Source organism: Homarus americanus, unplaced genomic scaffold (genome assembly GCF_018991925.1).
Source record: "Homarus americanus isolate GMGI-L3 unplaced genomic scaffold, GMGI_Hamer_2.0 scaffold39155, whole genome shotgun sequence".
NCBI classification, from domain to species: Eukaryota; Metazoa; Arthropoda; class Malacostraca; order Decapoda; family Nephropidae; genus Homarus; species Homarus americanus.
The window spans coordinates 10,815,041-10,836,841 of record NW_024737042.1 but is presented as its reverse complement, the minus strand read 5'-3'; the positions used below and the strand labels follow the sequence as shown (position 1 = coordinate 10,836,841).

Below are 21,801 nucleotides of genomic sequence, written 5' to 3'. Positions count from 1 at the left end.
GGCAGTAACCCCCCCACCCCCCCCAGGATAAATTGAGAAAAATAAACTTTTCCAAGAATAAAAAAAAAAAAATGGCGGGAATAGGCGGATGTTCTGGAACGTCACCCGGCGCCAAGGGTTAATCAAATTTAAAGTATATATTCTTTGTAGACTATTCTGTTCAGCATGAAAACTGACTTGAAATTACAGCAAAATTATCAGGCAAAAATATGGTGAAGTGTTCTCAGAGCACTACAGTAACATGAGCAGGAGTTGGTGTTATTTGGTCATGGTAGTTTGCTAGTACAGTAATGGCTCTGATGTAATACAGAATATATATATATATATATATATATATATATATATATATATATATATATATATATATATATATATATATATATATATATATATATATATATATATATATATATATATATATATATATATATATATATATATATATATATATATATATATATATATTATATATATATATATATATATATTATGAACTTCATAAATTAATCAAATTTTCAGTGCTTTTTCAAAATAGCAATGAATGACATCCATGACCACAATCAATGGAAAATTATTTTTAGCTTTAGCCTTAAAGTGAATAATTTCCGGTTTTCTAGGAGACCACCGAGGCCAGAAGTACAGCACTGTATGTAACAAGATGATTGTCTCACATACTCTATTCAATGACAGATCTGCAAAACTTAACTGTTATGAGCATCACATCTGGGAACAGAATAAAAACCTGCACAAGTTAATATACATGGCTAGTAGTAGTGAAGTAGTGGACTTTACAGTAAGACAATTTATTGTATAAATCAAGGGAACTGACTATTTATCATCACCCATATGAAACACATCCACATCTTGTATTATTCCTTCCACACACACACACACTCATACATTGTCTGTATCACTGATTATATTATTTATTTTAACTACATACAGTAATTTTAAAAACTTCCTTCCTTACTCCTAAAAGTTTAATATGAGAACATTATCCCATCATGGTCTCATTTCCTTCCTTCCTTCCATTCTGGACATTAAGGAGAAGAATTTGAACTATTATCTTCCTCTTATCAAATACAGGTAGTTACTAATTACAAAGAGCATGAAATGCAATGAAGTACAGATTATGTGTAAAAAAGCATTAATACATTATTTAAGTAACCAAAATACCAGGTCTCATTCACTCATCTACAAAACACTAGAATGGCATGTAACAAGTACATCAAAAATATGTAACAACTCTTAAATTTAGGGCTAGACTGGGGCGTGACCAAACTGTGAATCTTTTCGTCTATCATATTCTGCTATGTGCCATGTTTGATTTAAATAAAGGAAGCGTGTAAACAGCCTATAAAGTGTATTACGTGCTTTCACCTCAACGTACATAGCCACAAAGAACGCGACAAAGAAGAGGACTCCACATGTCAAGGTAACTACTTCAGATTTTGTTAGTTCTGCATCATCAATTTTCTTAGGAAGAACACGATCCTGAAATACAAAATTTAAAGTATAAATACAGTACACACCATTCAAATATAATATACATGTTACTGCCAGTAGAATAAACTAGAAGGGAGGGAGAGAGAGAGAGAGGAATAGAAAGAGAAAAGGTGGGGGGGCAGGAGAGAGACAGAGGGAGTGTTGACAATGAGCCTTGCTGAGGTGTGAACAGCTGGCCCTCGCCTCCAGCTGACAAAATCGAGGGCAGTCTCGATCCGTCCAGTGACCTATCAAGTCAAGGAGTTAATAAGTCCTACGTTAGACCCGAAACACGTAAGTTTTATATGGTTTAACACCCTACTCTACTCAAATATACTATATGTAGTCGATAATAGTGATGGAACATATGATTGAATTAATTATCTCATATGTAACATATGTAATTTGTACTCTGCAGGTTTTGACCGAATAAAGAACAATCGAGTCCTACGTGTAAGGGTGTCATTAACCCACAGTCGCTCAATGGGCGGCAACCGTCAAAACATGGGTCCTAGACTCAGGAACAGTCTAAACTACCAAGTGACTCAACAGATGGACCTCAGGGAGACCGACTCACCCCCACAACTACGCAGCAGGAGAACGGAGACGTCTTTGTGTGAATTTGTGAATCATCGATTAAAGTGTGATCCCTATATATAATAATAATAATAATAATAATAATAATAATAATAATAATAATAATAGTAATTAACGGTTTAAAAGTTCTGAAAATATACATTGGACATAAATGACTTATTACATACAGTGGTAGTTTAACAAAAGCCTTCATTAGAGAAAGTTAAAGGAACATACAGTGAACATACAGATTAATGTTTACAGTGGAGGTCACGTAGATCATGTGCGCTGAGGTATTGAACAGCAGACACCTAATGTAGTAATTCCCTCACAGATGGAGTATGGAGTTTGTGGGTTAAGTGTGTGTACAACATTCAAGTTATATGTATATGTATGTATATATGTGTATGTATATATGTATATGTGTATGTATATATGTATATGTGTATATATATGTATATACTGTATGTACTGTATAACAATAGTTACCGGTAAACCCAGTGGTGCGAGTTGAATACGTGTATAACATGTGTTTAGAAATGTGGTCCAGTGTCAGCCATTTCAGAAAGAACTGGTCTCGGCGCAAAATTGTTCGTACAGGCGCGCGGGAGTGTTATCGTTAATTCTTGACAGAGTGGCCTCTGGGTTAGTAATATTCGTACGAACACGTGGGAAAGACAGTGTTTCAAAGTGTACAGACAATTAAGTAACGTTGTGAGAGCATTGATGGCCCTATTACAGGTTGAGAATACGAAATATAATACATTCAATGGAATATATCTATTTCAGTATTCAAGCAAGGACGTCGCTCATGTGTGATATCACTGTTTTGTGTGACATCACTCGTGCGTAGTGCACGTCACGCGTTTGAGGGACATCGCTCGTGTGTCACCACTGTGGTCGTGATTGTATTACATCGCTTATACGCTTCATCGCTTCAGTTGTATGACATCGCTTATACGACTTCAGTTGTATGACATTGCTTACATGACTTCAGATTGTATGACATCACTTGTATAACTTCAGTTACATGGCATCGCTTCACCAGTCATGGAAGGAAACAAGGCAGAGGGGATAAGCCTAGTCAGCGTAGAAGACCTGGAGGCCCTGAACGACGGAGATGCTAACCGGTCACTCATACGACCAGGGCAGGTGGATTCGGGGACCCGCTTTCCTCTTGTTGGAAGAAGACGGTTGGCAAAAGAGTCCAATTAGGATTCCAGACCTCACAGACGGAGACCCAGAGGTGAAGAAAGAAACCACGGTGCTGACAACGAACGCTGACCAGGGGGAGGGTATCCTCGATAAGCTATGAGCCAGGTACTCCTCGTAGCATCGACTTCTGAATAGCGTAGTGTAGATTAGAAGGTTTATAGAATGGCAGCTGGGGAAGTGAGACTCCCGGCAGATAATGGGTTTCGAGCAAGCTCAACAGGGGGAGTGTTACCGCCAGGAGAATAAAGTAGAAGGGAGGGAGAGAGAGAGAGGAATAGAAAGAGAGAAGGGGGGGCAGGAGAGAGACAGAGGGAGTGTTGAAAACGAGCCTTGCTGAGGTGTGAACAGCTGGCCCTCGCCTCTGGCTGACAAAATCGAGGGCAGTCTCGATCCGTCCAGTGACCTATCAAGTCAAGGAGTCAATAAGACCTACATTCGACCCAAAACACATAAGTTTTATATGGTTTAACACCCTACTCTACTCAAATATACTATATGTAGTCGATAATAGTGATGGAACATATGATTGAATTAATTATCTCATATGTAACATATGTAATTTGTACTCTGCAGGTTTTGACCGAATAAAGAACAATCGAGTCCTACATGTAAGGGTGTCATTAACCCACAGTCGCTCAATGGGCGGCAACAATACATACTGTACCAAAATAAAAAAATTATATCTGCAGAATGTGACTTCCTTAACCATAAATGTAATCTTCCAGAAAGAATGGCATCAGGTTCAAAAGGAGGTGTGCAGGTCACAAATTTGTATGATGGTTCAGACAAATCACTGGCTAACCTCTAAATCTGTTTGCCTTCAATAGAATCAGAAAGAATATTCCTGTGATAGTGACACCTCTGAATAGAAGCATATTGTATTGGTTATCCTGTGATACAGTACGTATAAGAATTTATGAACTCATTTTCAGAAAGTAATAAGATAAGTAAAAATACAAACCTACAAATGTCTACAATAAAGAAATGGAAATAAAATGCAGACAAAGAAAATAATATTTACATTAAGGAAACAAATATAAACAAGAAATGAGGAGCAGCATCAGGTATGAGATAAAAGGCATGATTATGTCTAAACCACAAAAGGCCAGGAGGAAGGTCTGGTTCTACTGAGAGTTGCAACTAAGGGTCAATTGAAATTTGAAATGGCACTGCTAAAAGTGATGTAGTGTGTATGAGTGAATAACAAAGCAACAGTGGAGACATATATAGATGTAGAGCTATATACAAAACTGTGGGAGTGCTGCAGCCAATAAGAACGGTGGTAAAGCGGTAAACCGTATCTCTCATGACTGTGTCCTGGGTTCAAGTCCTGACTTAGGATAATAAAATTCATAAAAGGTAAAGTACCATAACAACGAACAGACCAACCACATGAATGACTTGTAAACTGATAGGTGGTGAAATGTTAAATTAAATTAATTATCACTTACCTGTTTGAAGCAGATAATTGTGATTGTCGCACAAGCAGCCATGATTATTAGGCACACCAAGAAGATAGAATGAAGGATTTTATCAGCTCTTGAGCAAGATGGAAGCTGCCAATGGTGTAGCTGTGGAAAGTTAACTAGCATAAAGATATATACAGTACACACAATATACCGTACTGCTTTCTATATTCAAGGAGTAGTAGCACCAGCAGCTCATTTCATAAGCTAATCAAAGCAAATTATATCTCACACACACACACCTACTCCTCACTCTACCTTCAAATTTTATTTTGAGTTTTCCCCAAATACAATACACAAACTATCATTACCAACAGATAGTTCTTCATTTACAGACTCCAGTTTGCATTTTATCTTCTTAAATCATATACAGTAACAGCATCTTCAATAGATTTATAAATACTTTCCATACAATTTGTTTTCTTTTCTGAAACTTTTGTAACTAGAACCCTGAAGTCTTTGTTGTATCAAGGGTCTTGTCTTTACTTTACTTAGATCAATACCACTACAGTAGTTTATCCCTGTCATTTCACACAATACAGCATAAAAAATCAGCAGCCCATCCATCACTAAAATAATGTAACTAATGTGTAAAAAATCACCCACAACTACAAGCTACCAACTGCCTACTTACTCTGAATTTCTTGTGTCTGTGGAACTGATAGTTGCACAACTCACAAGCTGGAGCCTTTTTGCACCGTTTTACCTCTAACCATTTCTGAAATATAAAACCATACATAAGTTTTGATCAATATATTATTCAGGTATGATTATCATGTAGTTGTAATATTTCCCGGACAGTACCGGTAAGCTCAAATACTACTGCAGATATATCAAGGTTTTATAAGAAATAATAAACACATGAACTCTATGATAAACTTTAATACTGGCTGCTTTTGGAATACTGTACAGGACTGTATTTAAAACTTTATATCAACCACTTAAATGTTGACTTGAATTTTTTTTACAATACTTCTTGTGAACTTTACATTGAAATGTGGTCCTCATAATACAGTATGTCTGGGCTTTAGACATTACTTCAAAATTGTCAAAGAACTAAGAATAAGAAAAAAACAAAAACAATGACATGTATGGTAGCTTCTGCAACATTGCCCTAAATCCCTCATGAAGTCAGTGACATTCAATAATTCAGCATCTACCAGTCTCTCCTAGAGATCTCTTTTAGAGTTATGTTGAATAATTATGTGTTGTGTCAGGGATGGATTGGAAGCTTTTAGGTGACGAGTATCGCAGGGATGAGCAGTAGCTTGGGCGGAGAGGAACACCGAGTCAGGTAGATTCAGTGTCTATACTAGTTGAAGGAGTGGTGGTGGTGGTGCTGGCCAAAATCAACTCATTAGGTGAACTCTTGTTTTTCTATACAGGACTGTAGTGGGTGGGTTATTTGGTGCTGGGTTCTGATGGTAGTCTGATGACTAAAAAATATGTTATTTGACTAAGGATGTGTTTGTAGGTCCTTAGGCTTTGGAAGGCTGGGGTGTGTTAGTTAATAAGACTATCTGTGTGGTGGTGTGCTTTTGTCTACAGTCTACAGCACATTTATGGAGGACAGTGGTTCAATAAGAAGTTGCAAGGGTGGTTGATGAGGTCTAATTGTTGTAGTTATGATAACTGTTAAAGAAGATCTGGCAAGGGAGGCTGTCATGTGGTTTTGGTTGAGTTATTGTTTTATTTCTTATAGGTATCACTGAAGTATAATTTATGTGGGTTGGATCATAAGTAAGAAGTTACAGTACACAATGCATACATATTTGTCAATTTTTTCTCCATAATAATTTGCCTTGTATACAACAGTTCACATGAATTCCTTCCTCCACCCTAGTACAGTGGGGAGGATTACAGTGTGGTGGTAGAGCTTGTAAGCAAAGCGAAGATTGCGTACATTAAGGCAGCCCTGGTGGATGAACTGCATGGTGCCAGCACATCTGCAGGGTGAGATGAGTGTGTCCAAACCATCACCTTGTGGGTGGTGACAGATGCGGCACATGGGCATAGATGCTGTTGATGATGATGCTGACAACACTCCTGGAAATGCATTGCAAATATATAAAAAAACCACCTGATTAAAAGTAAAAGTTTCCATAAATAAAACATTCACACAGATATTAGGTAATCTCATTACAAATAGTTAACATGTTTTGAATATTATAATGTAACTACAAATATGACAATTTGAATGTACACAGTACTGTATTCTGCCATTTTCTGTGTCCAAGAAAACAAAACCAGGAACTTAAATTGCTGGCAACACAATTTCAAGCATCAATAACATTAGAAAAGTTTGGTGGCCCTAAGCATGACACATTTATTCAAACTAGGCAGACACAAAAAGAGAAATATAATGTACTGAAGAACAGATAGGGGAAGGTGGTAAAATAAATTACTGTACTCTCACCATCATATTTACATTCAATTATATGAATCAAATTTTCAGGGCAGCTGTATTTGCATTGCTCAATAATTTTATATATAAAAGAGGTTCAAGTATTGATTTTAGAGGTCGAGCTTTTTAAAACAGATCCATCATCATATATTCTGCATGACATAGGTGAAGGTGTTGAGGCCTCTTATTTAGTGCAGTTATCCCATCTTGTTAATTTGGAATTGAAATGAAGATGACTGGCATACACAGATGGACAGACTTGTCTCCATTCACTTCTTTAACATTATTAATAATGCTTATCTAGTCACTAGTCATCCTTGACCTACTGTACTTTACTCACAAATTCTTAGAATTTAACATTAGTAATATTTTATGAGCTCTACTTCTCTCCCTCCCAACCAACAGCTGTGTTATGTATAACATATATGAACTGTAATCAGTACACTATACAGTGGTCCCTCGGTTAACGAACGGTTCGGTTAACGAATTACCTTCCATAAGAATCTTCAATTCGGTTAACGAAAAAAATTCAATTAACAAAATCCTTACGAACATCACGTTTTGTTGTGAGCATCAGCTGATGGGCTAGTCTGCCAATTCAGTAATCTGTTCTTTGTTTACATTCATTTCCAGTGGAATAAATATCAAGAAAGTTGTGCTCTTTAATATTTTTGCATTTTTTATATTAAAATTATTAGTCATTTTAACATTTATTTAACATATTGATAATATATGCAGTACAGGGAACTAGTTTTTTGTGCGCCCATCAGCAGCTTGACCCAGCAACAAGGCGTCAGTTGGGCTCTGTTGACAGTGGAGTGAACATCTATTTTGTTGGTGTCTTGAATATTTTTGCATTTTTCATTTAAATTATTGGTCTTTCTGGAATTTAGTTAACATATTGATAATATATAGCACAGTGCAGTGTTGATTTAAATAAACTAAACTTAAATTACACCTAGTGAACTTAAAATTTTATTGGTGAAATGATGGCATCAAGCATGGGTACCCTGAAAAGTGATTCTCCTCCATCCCCACTTCTCCCTTCTCCTCCACCCCCACTTCTAATTCCCATTAGCATCAACAACCAGGAGCTTTCTACATACACACCTCAAAATAAGTGTACTTTACTGCATTTTGTTTTTACTTTGTATGTACTTTTCGGTGAGCTGGAACCAATTACCCAATATCCCATTGAAACAATGGATTTGGTTAACGAACGACCCTCTGGAACAAATTGTGTTCGTTAACCGAGGGACCACTGTACTGTACCGTATACCGATGAGTCCTCAACAAAACAAACTGGAATCTCAATATGCAATTGGCTTTTTATGTAAAAAATACTTACTTAACAAAAGAAGCTCACATGTGCATCACCACCCAGTTAAACAATGTTTCAAACCTGTACTTGGTGTGGGCCCCCCCCCAAGTACTAGATCCTGAGGCAAAGAGCTCCAACTTGCAAACATGTGGATCATATACAACATGGTGGAAACGTAGTTAAACACTGTTGTTGAGGAGAGAAATTATAATATTGTGGAAGAGCAAGAGGATGAAAGTTGTCACAATATGAACTATATGACATTCTGCAGTCCTTGAGACCACAATTACCAGTCCCATCTGGGACATGTTATGCTTTTCCAAAAGTTCTGGCAGGATTACTGTAATACAGTACTGTACAGGTATATGTTTTATCCTCTTCACCACTAATCGGCTCGTAAGCCGCTTGGGCGATCGGTCACGTCTCTGATTACTTTTCCTTTTCTTTTATCCTCTTCACCAAAAGATCGGTTCGTTAGCCGCTTGGGCGATCGGTCACGGCTCTGTTACGCACTGTTGGCAAGTACTGGGCATGCACCGGCTCCTGAATGTACCTGAACCTGCTCCAGTGTTGGTCAAATCTTGTCTTGAAAGAGCTCACACTCGGTGCCGTCACAACACTCTCTGGTAGATTGTTCCAAGAATTCACAACTCTCACTCCGAAAAAGTTTGCCCTCACAGTTTTCTGGACTTGAGGCTTCTTCAATCTTGAGCTGTGACCCCTTGTGGGGCGAGCGTCCGCCAGCTGCAAGTAAGGACACTAGACTGAGTAGTGCCCCTTGCAATGCTTATACACCTCTATTAGGTCACCCCTTGCCCGTCTGTAGTATAAGCTAGGCAAGTTCAGGAGCTCCAATCTCTCAGGGTAGCTGAGGTGCTGAAGGGCAGGCACCAGTCTGGTGGCCCTCCTTTGAACATTTTTAACCAACTGACAGTCCTTAGCATATCTCGGGGACCAGACGGGGTGACAGTACTCCAGATGGAGAAGCACTTCACTCTTGAAGATCGTTACGAGGGACGGACCGTCTAGACATCTGAACGACCTTCTTATAAGACCCAATAATTTATTTGCCTGATTTACCTTCTTCTCGCAATGGCCCGAGAACTTCAGCTCATTGTCAACATACACACCTAGGTCCTTCTCACATTCAGTCTCAAATAGTGCAGTTTCTTCATCCTGTTGGGACATATGATCAAATTGGTAAGACAATAAAATTTTTACAAGCAAAGAAATATTACAAGTTTACAGTGTCCTCACTGGAATCCTGGAGGGAGGGAAGTTTTGACAGGCTCTAGTAATATCTCCATTAGCCGGAATCCCTCAAAACTGGATCTCCCTGATAGCCGGAATTTTCCGGAAAATTTTGGCTTTGGGAACAATTTTCTGAGGGGCACATTTTCCGGAAAATTCAGAGAAAACTTTCCTGATACCCGGAAAATTCCGGGGATGGGTTTTTTTTCCGAGTTTGAGATATGAAAATAAGGCACATTTCTTCCCAGAAAATTCCAGGGATGAGGGATTTTTTTATCCGGCTTTGAAAGAGTCGACTCGTTACCCGGAAATTTCTCATTCTCGGAAGTGCTCTGCACCAATTGTTTCGGCTAATGGAGATATCATTGTATTTGTATAACAATCTTACTGTGTTCACACCAGTATTTCCTTTATCAGGCATGATACTCCTATGCTTCCACATTCACAGAACCAGCAGATTAGAGACATGCAAAATTGCAGACACCAATAATTCTCCAGGAGTTGCACAAGCTGGACTTCCAATTAGCTTACCTATGAGCCTGTGTGTGTGTGTGTGCCCCAGAGGGACAGCACATAGGCCCACTGGCATGCCTCCATCATCAATATTTATAAGAACAAGGGAGACTGGTCAGACTGTGAAAACTACCGCAGGATCTCGCTGCTGTCCATAGCTGGCAAGATTATCGCCCCAGTCCTCCTAAACAGACTTCTTCCTGAGGCGGAAAGCTTCCTGCCAGAATCTCAATGTGGCTTAGACCTTCATGTGGCACCACTGACATGATCTTTGTTACCCACCAGATACAGGAAAAGTGCAGAGAACAGGGTCGTGACATGGCTTTCATCGACCTAACCAAGGCCTTCGACTCGGTCAACAAGGAAACCTTCTGGTGGACCCTCAGTCGTTTTGGCTGCCCACTTAAATTCATCGCCAATATGAGGAGACTCCACATTGGCATCCAGTCCGAGTTCTTTCCCATTTAAACGGGTTAAACAAAGATGTGTACTGGCACCAACTCTCTTTTCCATTTTCTTGGCTGCCTTCCTTACTATTGCCAGTGCCAATTTAGCCGGCGGGGTGGACATCCAGTACCGGATGAAGGGTCTTTTCAACATAAGACGACTCCAGGCAAAAACAAAGGTGTTGGCAGCTTCCATTATTGAACTTCAGTATGCAGACAACCTCACCCTTGTTGCTCACACTGAACACAACCTACAGGAGAACCTGAACACCTACGCAGATGCGTATGCACACTTCGGCCTTGAGGTGATGTACTGCGCACATCATTGTCATCCTTAACAACTCTTTTATTCATATTACGCTACATAACATTCAAACCCACTGCGCGTGTAGAGTCTCAGAAAATGGGAAACTTTGGTAAAGGATAACTCACCTACTGTTTGTTTTATACGAATTATACCAAGGTACGGTCATATAAAATTAAGTGTATGTACTCACAGAATTTAGAACTCAAGGTATCTATAGGATGATTGGGAAGGTCCAATTGATATGGACTAGTGTACAGTGATCCCTCGGTTAATGAGCATCTCGGTTAACGAGATTTCGGTTAACGAGTTACCTCCCATACGATTCTTAACTTCTGTTAACGAGCAATCCCTCGGTTAATGAGTTTCTTACGAGCCGACCTCAACATGTTTTCGCTTGCACTTGGCAGTCAACCAGCTGTAGTATTAGTCCGCCAATACAGTAATCGGTTCTAGGGCTTAAATTCCTTACTATTTTAGTAAATATCAAGAAGTTTATACTATTCAATAATTTTAAAAGTTTAATATTAAATTTTTTTAGTCATTTTAACAATTATTGAACATAATTGAAGGTAAAGTCACTAGTTTTATGCACGCCATCCAGCCTCTTAACACACCAAACAAGCGTTAGTCTCTCTCTGTTTTCAGTGGAGGTAACATCTTGCTTGAGACTCTCTTCAACCAAATGCTTTTTTCTGTGTTTCCAAGCAAATTATTGGTCATTTTAAAATTTATTTTACATATTGACAATATATAGCGCGGTGCAGTGTTATTTTAGAGAAAACATTCTTTATTTACAGCTAGTTTAAACTTAAAAAATCACGTGTTGACATTGTTTGAATCCAGCATGGGGCCTAAGAGATCAAGAAAAGCCATTTCAATCCAAACCAAGCAGGAAATTATATAAAAAAACATGAACAAGGCATTAGAACAAATGCGCTATGCAAAGAATATGGCATGTCGATATCAACTGTGTCGACAATTCTTGCACAGAAAGACAAATTTAAAGAAGTGAAAGTGAGAGACAAATCTACCAGAGTGTTTAAAAGTAGATCCCTAATTGCAGAAACTGAGAGGTTACTTCTCATCTGGATTAGGGAAAACAGATGAAAGGTGATTCAGTTTCTACTGAATTCATTTGTGAAAGAGCCAGGGAGATTTTTGAACATTTAAAGACAGATCAACCTGGTTCTTCAGGCACAGAATTTGAAGATTTTTGGGCCAGCAAAGGCTGGTTCGAAAAATTTAAGAAAAGAAGTGACATTTTCAGTGTTGTTAGGCATGGTGAAGCTGCTAGTGCTGATAAGGAAGGGGCAGCAAAGTTTTTTGTGGAATTTAAAGAACTGATGGATGAAGTGGTCCTCCTGATGAAGGCCAACTCTTTTTGTATTGTGAGGATGCAATATGTTTTATAAGGAATAAATTAGTTAAGTCATGCTTGATGTTTCACCCTTCTTCCCACTCTCGATTTGGTCAATGAAAATCCCAACCCAATGCCTAGCTTACTCTGCCTGCTACCTAACGAGCTACATACTGTCCAGGGGGGCTGGTGGCAGCGACCTTAAAATTAAGAATAGAGTTAGTTATCCCCTTAAAATTAGTGACCCCAGAATCGGGCAGTATAGGGAATGTACGTAAAACTCAGATTCTCTTTCAACCTGCCCCTGGTTCAGACACACCTCCACCATCCATCCAGCTTAACAGTACTACCCTCTCTAATGTTACCCACTTTCAGTATCTGGGCTCCCACCTGTCCACCACCGCGGACATCAATGAAGAGATTCAGCATCGGATCAGATGTGCATCTCAAGCCTTTGGCAGACCCCGAAACCGTGTCTTCAGCTGTAGGGAGCTGAAATTATCTACAAAGTTACACGTATATCGAGCAGTGGTCCTCCTCACCCTGGTATATGGCAGTGAGACATGGGTCACAAACAGGAGGCACCTCAAGGCACTCGAAAACTTTCACCAATGTAGTCTAAGTCCCATCATCTGTGTTCACTGGGAAGACAAGAGAACAAATGCCAGTACTCTTGCTGACACCAACTGTAGGAGCACTAAGGCTACCATTATCCATGAACTACTACGCTGGACTGACCATGTTACCCGCATGGACGACAGTAGACTGTCAAAGTAGCTACTTTACAGTCACCTAATGAATAGTAAACATAATGCCGGCAGGCAACTGAATAGGTATAAGGATAGTCTTAAGACAAACCTGAAAAAGTGACAAATCAACCCCCTCACATGTTAGTAGATTATTCCACATCGTAACGCTTGGAGGAGCACCACTCGAGAAGGTGTCAATACTTTCAAGTTAGCCCGACTGCAAGCCGAGGCAAACAAGCGCCAACGCCGGAAAGACTCTGCCACCGCCCCTCCCGCACTCTATGTAGCCCTCCACATGTGTAACTCGTGTGAACGACTCTGCTGGTCCTGTATCGGTCTCTTTACTCACTTCAAAACTCACCAATGAAGGTGACAGCCCTAACTCGTATCATTGTATCATAGCGGATTATCGTCATACTCGATTCCAAATGACAGCGAAGTAGAAGTAGTAGAGGTAAAAATAGCAGTAGTGTGTGTGTGTGTGTGTGGTTTTTTTACACTAATACATACACAGTCTTCACTTTGTCTCAATTATCACCATCTGACCCTCTGACATTGCCTAGGCGACTCATACTAAATATACTTCATTAGTCAATAAGAAAAAGGTATGGAATACCATAAAACCTCGAAGTACTGTAATGGAACTTACAAGGCAGTCGAGAGTTATACAGTTCTGACCTGTTCCTACAATACAGTACTATACTACGTGATAGTTTAGGTGAACTAAGAACACACTGGTAGCTTAAGCAACATAAATTAAGTAAGGTTATGAGAGAAGAGATAACATTGACGTTTAACAGATATGAAGCGAATTAACTGACAGGGCCAGTCACAGGCAGTTTGAGGCAGAGATGGTGAAAATTATTGTAATGAATCTCTTGTACATTACAGATTCAAATACAAAAATCAATAATTCTGACAACGAATGTAAGGCCACAGGTACAAACATGGCCAAGGTTGCAATAACGTCGACGAGATAAGATCATCATAACATAGTGCTGCCTTAACCTACCATACGTAGATTGAACAGTTCATTGAAATATAACCAACCAACCCGAACACTCACCTAATTACTCGGACTCTCATCTACCTACTTGGGTACTCACCTACCTACTTGGGCACTCACCTATCTACTTTGGCACTCACCTGTCCTTGAGTAAGAGGGTACTCGGGGGAAGCCAGGGGCAGCGTGGTGTCTCAAATGTTCCTTAAAGTCCTCTCCAGGTTCAGACCCGCTGAGTGAGGCAGTTTCAATAGCGTTCATCCCAGCACCCATTCCACATCTGAGGGTGAAGGCATCATGTATTACCCGCCTACTATACTCGGGAAGGCCAAATTAAATAAAGAGAAAAATCTACAATCCATCGCAATACAGTAATTAAAGGTTATTATCAATATTCATATATCAGTAGAATGTTTATAAGCCTATTGCAAAAACCGAAATAGTATTAGTATTAGTTGATATGCTAATTAATTCAGTAGTTTCTTGAAATATCCTAAGAAAAAGCTTAAAGAGATAAAGTGAGAGAGAAAGTGTAGAGGGAAATTGCACCTGGGACGTACCAACGGTAAGGAGGCGTATCATAATTATGTCGACGGGACGAAGAAGCTGCATTAATTGAGACCGAATGTGAAAAGGACCTAGGTGTGTATGTTGACAACGAGCTGAAGTTCTCGGGCCATTACGAGAAGGTGAATCAGGCAACTAAATTATTAGGTCTTATAAGAAGATCGTTCAGATCTTCAAGAGTGAAGTGCTTCCCCGTCTGGAGTACTGGCGCCCTGTCTGGTTCCCGAGATATGCTAGGGACTGTCAGTTGATTGAAAATGTCCAAAGGAGGGCCACCAGACTGGTGCCTGCACTTCGGCATCTCAACTACCCTAAGAGATTAGAGCGCCTGAAATTGCCTAGCTTATACTATAAACGGGCAAGGGGGGGGGGCCTAATTGAGGTGTACAAACATCTCAAAGGGCACTACTCAGTTACTCAGTCGAATGCCCTTACCTGGAGCTGGCGGACGCTCGCAACACAAGGGGTCACAGCTCAAGGTAGAAAGAAGAAGCTGCTAGCCCAGAAAACTGTGAGGGGTAACTTTTTCGGAGTGACAGTTGTGAACTCTTGGAGCAATCTGCCACTGCTGTGCCGGCACCGAGTGTGAGCTCTTTCAAGACCAGACTTGACAAGGACTGGAGCATGTTCAGATACATTCAGGAGCCAGTACATGCCCAGTACTTGCCAACAGCGCGTAACAGAGACGTGACCAATCGCCCAAGCGGCTAATGAGCCGATCAGTGGTGAAGAGGATAAAAAAAAAGTAAATCAAAAGAGAAAAACATAGATAGAAAGAAAGACATTTTAGTTAATAATTTCTAGCCAATTGTCACATTAAAATTAAGACCGGGTAAATCTCGTCTCTCTCGACGGCTAAGAACTGAAAGATTCTTAAAAACCTAACCTTTGTAACAGTATTTTTTCTGGCTAAATAAAATAAACTTTCTATTTCACCCCAACCTCGAACAATAGACATAAGGCGTGCGCAACATCTTCATTGTGAGTCAACGTAAGAAGACAATATTAGGGTCACGATTAGTCACGGTGTAAAAGATAAAGAAAATTACTACACCATATCACGAAATGGCCTTTGATAAAAAACAAAAACATAATCCAGTCCGTATGTGGAAACAGAACCATGAATGAGAGCCAGTGGGAACGTTACATCACCTAACCACGTCAAGATTTACACTCATCTCACAATGTCAAGACTTACATTCAACCACGTGAAGAACTACAACCAACCACGTCAAGACCAACATCCAACCACGTCAAGACCTACAACCAACCACGTCAAGACCTACAACCAACCACGTCAAGACCTACAACCAACCACGTCAAGATCTACACCCAATCACGTCAAGACCCACACCCATCCACGTCAAGACCTACAACCTACCAAGGAATAAAAACAGTCCTCTTGTTCAACCTTATTACTGCACAACCCAGGTTGTACTGCTCCCCCATTATACGTATGTTTTTAGATTCCACTCTAATTTATATGTATATGTGTATGTCTGTGTGTATGTATATATATATATATATATATATATATATATATATATATATATATATATATATATATATATATATATATATATATGTGTGTGTGTGTGTGTGTGTGTATATATATATATGTATGTATAAAAAAAAATAAGTACAAATAATACAAAAAATAAATAAAAAATAATAAATAATAAAATAATTAAATATTGAAGTGATAACCGTGGTAACACTATCTATGAGATGTACTTATTACCACCATGCTATTGTACTATTCCAAATGATACTAAATGTTACATAATACTTCCTTGGAGATAAATGTATAGTATATATCAGGTGCCTCAAAGAGAACTCAGGTTCTCAACTGGCTCAGCCATGTTAATATTGTTATTATTATCCACTCTGTATCTGTATTTTTCTGGCTAAATAAACTGTTACAATTCAGTTCCTTGCACCAACCACGTCAAGACCTACATCCAAGCACGCCAAGGCCAAAAGTTTTTTTTTTATAATCAGATGGCTAACAACACTGAAACCAAACCATTAAAACGACGAGAAGCCCAGAAAGACATAACCACAAGTGCCAGTTGACATGGTAAGAGCCAGTTTAGGGGCAAGTGATAGTTAACTAGGTAAACGCTAGCTCCAGTTAACTAAATTAAGTTCGTCCTTGAAACAGGCAGTCAAACACCGCACCACACACACGCACCACCACCTCAGTATTGATGCACCAACACACTCGACCTTGATACGCTCTTACCCGCACCAACTCAACCCGATTCATCACACAAATTGCAGATTCTATTCACCTAGTAAATACACCTTCGTTCCTTCATCCAACACTATCAATACAAGTGCAGATTTAGCTATAGAAGTGTCGTAAAAAAAATACGTCAACTTAACAACGAAAAGAAAGAAAATATTCTATATAAATCCAGATTGTCATGGTTTTGGGTATAATCGGTGGTAGTAGGAGTGGACTATATGATATAAAGATAATAATATGTCGTATTTCTTATTTCTTAGCGTAGAGTTCGATACCTTCACACTGGTTACTTACAGGACATTCCATGATTTATACTTGATAAATGATGATTTAATGAATTCCATTAATTTCCAACATCTATCTCAGTTATTGGTTATACTTTGTCATAACCAATCAGTTATTACCTTTAGTAATAATAAGATAGCATCACAGATACGGGCAGATAATTGCACTTACATTTATTTGTCAAGCTTCCATACAATGATTTACAATTTGCATGGATATATGATTCACTCACGTTCACGCTGTAATAAAATTAATCTTCTAAAACAGGGAATTTTCAACTTGGGGACACATGTCATTACTCTACTGTGGGTATGACTTAACAGAGCCTTAATTCCTCAAGTGATACATTTACTGTCAGCCTGGATTGCTTTTGTTACAACCAGGCTTCATCACAAGAACTTCTTTCCACGGGCCATAACACCAAAAGGTACTCTTGGGTTACCATACATAGTCTCGCGTCACTGACAGTCACTGTAGATGGGTGTCGTGCAGGAGAACTCTGTAAGCGTGAATTAATTAACCATTTACTGTAGGTTTGATAGGCCAGCCTGGATTGCTCTTGTTGCAACCAGGCATCCACACGTGATATTTCCACGGGGATAACAAACCTAGGTTAACACACTTAGTCTCGTGTCGACGACGGTTCACAGGACGGAGTGGCGGTGGAGGACTCTGTGTGGTGTGGTGTGGTGTCCCGCCCCCTTTCAGGAGGGAGAGGATGGAGACGACGTCTTAACTGTGCCATGGTCCAGGGGATACTACTCAAAATGAGGTTTTTGGGTGTGAAGCGATGAACAGTACAACACTGTTTCACTGCCCACCCCCCTAAAGGCTGGCTAACATACACTAATGAAAAATACATGTCTCAGTTATGCCTCGCCGGGCGTCTAATCTCTAGTAAAACAAACTTTGGAGTTGGTTGCGTGGGTAAGCCTAACGCAACCCATGACACAGATATTGTACTCAAGAATGAAAATTTTAGTAAATTTTGGAATGCGATTCTACTGGATTTAAATGCTGATCATATTTTCACGTATTAAACAAAAAATTATCATGTTACTTTAAGACTCAAAAACCACTTCGGCGCTATATTGGCAGCCATCTCGATGTGTTACAAGAAGAGGGTTTTAAATCTTCCCACATCTGTAAATAAAGAAATAAATATGACTGTACGAACCTTTGACAACCTAGAACCAGGTTTGTTTTTAAGCTGTTTTAAGTCGTATTATCTGCAAGTTAAATGTTAATCTGGTAACAGTAATTGTCGCAGCATTTTATGAATTTAAAAGATGGCACGATACTGTGTGTGTGTACTTTCTGAATTGGTATAAACCTTTTGTACTCTTACCTACTTTCTCTACTAATACGTTCTACTTTGTTTACTATCATCTACTTTACATATTTATATCGACTGTAGTTTATGTATAAGCATCTAGTTTACACATCAATATCTACTTTCTGTACTACTACTACTATTTCTACAAGGAACTACTTTGTTTCGGCCAGACTCTTATTATAGTCTTTAGTTTCGGCTATATGTTCACCCCGCCCACCCTCAGGTTTTGTGTGTCGAGTCTTGTAATTACTCCGCTGGACAACATCACTATCCCTATTCAAACATGTGTAGCAACAAACACCCCATAAACCACTCCTTTCCACACACAATGACAAATATAAATATAATCTGCAGACATCAAGTATACACACACTCCCATAAAACACACACCAAACATTACTTTCCTACAACCTTGAAATAATAGTTAACAATTCCTGTTTGATGCCCTAACATCAAATTTTGTTTACCATTGTTTGTGTGATGCTTATTCACACCAACTTGTGTAAACTGTACTTGCTTCAGTCGTCTTGCTGTTATCATTGTTTGTATACATGCACTGACTTGTATACGTAACAATTTTACTACATCAATGTCTGTCTATCGATCTACTTAGGTTCGCTTGTCTCTCCCTGTGATGTGGTAAGAGTGAAGAAGATGCAGTCAGTCAGGTGGTGGCAGTGTAGGAGGGACAGGAAATGTGTGCAACAAGAGGGAGGAGTGATACAACATACTCCCAGGGTGGTGATGGTGTGACCGTTGGGGTAACAAACCGCACGGTTGACGTAACTAAATCTACTACACACACACACACACTTGCCTCCACAAAAACAGTTTTCTTAAGCAACAGCGATATCCAAGGACTGATATCGAAAGACGTAACTTGTCAGCGTGAAAGATGACACACTGATAAAATCATTAATAAGGAGTACGAGTAGTGTTTTTATCATCGACAAATAAATAAATGGTATATGTTTCGTTTCAAATCTAAAATGAATGTCCTCATGTATTTTTTTTCCTTCAAAACTAAGCAATTTAAAAAAAAATTATATATATATATACGTATATATATATATATATATATATATATATATATATATATATATATATATATATATATATATATATATATATATATATATATATATATTTGAATCCACAATGAAAACGTGGATAAGATAAATCTTGATAAAATCACACGGGAAAAGGGAAACAACGGAGTACCTTAGCTTTCGTCTTTATTCAAGACATCTTCAGTTGCCTCTGAAGATGTCTTGAATCAAAACTCAAATATATATATATATATATATATATATATATATATATATGGGTGAATAAAAACCTTGTGTGACAGGGGGGGGTTAGACAGGGGAGAATTTTCCAACCGAACAACAACAAAAGATTTTGGGTGTAAAAACCTTGTGTGAGGGGGGGGGAGGGGAGTGAATATATATTGCATTGACTGGGATAATGCCTCCTCAATATTACCTTGTAATTCAATTGACAGTAGGAACATTATAGAATCTAGTCTCATTAAACATACCGAATCCGTCAACATGAATTTGAGTAATGGTTTGTACAAACTGGATAATTTCGTAATTAAGAAGATTTGTAACCAGGTGAGAAGGTTGGATCAGCTTACCCTCTGACCTGACACCGACTGCTGCGGTGCTTTTTGAAGATTAGTAGGGTCATTACCTAATACCTGACCATTGTGGACTAGATCTCACCCTCCTCTGTATACATATACAGTACCCTGTTTTGTATTTCTCCTTAGTTTGTACTCACCCCTGAAGATGTGAATTACACGAAAGCGCTTAGGAACTTCGTGTTTTCTTCTTTCATTGTGGTTATCAGCATATACCTGGATCACGCGCACCCACAGTGATTTACTTGCATAAATAAATAAATAAATATATATATATATATATATATATATATATATATATATATATATATATATATATATATATATATATATATATATTACAGCAATAACAATTCAGATTATTCTTTTTAGAATTGGGTCCAGTCGGTCATAAAAGGTAGTTACAGAAACATTTATAAAACCTGGAAATGTTTCTAAACACACAAAAGGCAATCCCCTTATGCCCCCTGCTGATGGCGGAGGGGGTGAATTTGGTACAAAACGATGTATAGCTAGTGGCTGTGTTGACACCCCTAACCTTTATCTATGGCTATGTCGGTACCCCTGACCCCGTTTGTTCAGTGTACTGTAGTTCCCTCGAGACAAAAGCATCGTCTATACTCAAGCATATACTGTACAGTATAACATATAAAGGTAAACACAATCAACATATATATCTCTCACCTGACTGTCTTATGAGTAAAAATAATGGTGGCAGATATGGCAAGAACGTGAATCGACTCTCTCTCTCTCTGACTCTCTCTGTCTCTAAGTAGATTTAGTGATTGTTACATTTCATTCACCAAATTTTTCATTGACTATTGAGGCGCTTCGGGCGAGAAGTAGACAAGCGAGTAAAGGAAGAATAAAGACGAAGAAAAAATAAAAGAAAAAAGTGTGACAGGTTGGTGGTGACAAGGTACTGTATAGATGGTGGTGATGATGACAGGTAATTGTGGTGACAGGTGTAGGTGGTGGTGACAAGGTACTGTATAGATGGTGGTGATGATGACAGGTAATTGTGGTGAAAGGTGTTGGTTGACAGATGTATGCATGGTGATGACAGGTAACAACAGGTGGTAGTGGTGACAGGTATTGGTTGATATGAGCATAATACAACATCTCATTGGCGCTCTCACGCAGCATCTTTTGACTACTTCCGAGGAGATAAGACCCGTCACTCTACACTCAGAAAGACACCCAATATTTATTCCCCGGGGGACTGTCCATAATAATGGTTGCCCTCGTGTAACGAGGATGGCCGGCCCAAGGGTCACCTAGACGTGAATTTGTTTAAGGTGTAGAAGCTGTCGCCAACACAACAACCACACCCTGAGTTAATGAGTTGCATGACCCAGTGTCAAGGAATAGTCCAAGAAGGCCGGACAGCTCGCCAACTGCACTGGCTAACCATTACCCCGGAATACGATCCGCAAATCGATTAACATCCAGGTTCCTAATTACTGTTGGGTAGACAGAGACAAATGGCATTAAGAAACCTGCCCATGGTTTCACCCTGCCCGGGGATCGAACCAAGGTCCTCTCGCTTGCGAGGCGAGCATGCTGACCATTACACCCAAGTACAAATCTAAATCCATTACTGCGTGGCGTTAACGTGGGCGTG

The 21,801-nt window shown here is 39.1% G+C and overlaps 1 protein-coding gene across 3 annotated transcripts in view; it reads right to left on the bottom strand.

The window, feature by feature from the left end:
* Nucleotides 1–476: 476 nt before the first annotated feature.
* The window catches only part of LOC121872711, a 136,694-nt gene continuing 115,369 nt past the window's right edge, over nt 477–21,801 (bottom strand). For all 3 annotated transcript variants that reach the window (XM_042375717.1, XM_042375716.1, XM_042375718.1), the window contains exons 3-7: nt 14,237–14,373; nt 6,646–6,788; nt 5,377–5,460; nt 4,728–4,847; nt 477–1,494 (exon numbers count right to left, since the gene is read on the bottom strand). In XM_042375717.1, coding sequence (XP_042231651.1) covers nt 1,261–1,494; nt 4,728–4,847; nt 5,377–5,460; nt 6,646–6,788; nt 14,237–14,373 — 718 coding nt within the window. In that variant the 3' untranslated portion in view covers nt 477–1,260. The remainder of the gene's footprint in view (nt 1,495–4,727; nt 4,848–5,376; nt 5,461–6,645; nt 6,789–14,236; nt 14,374–21,801) is intronic.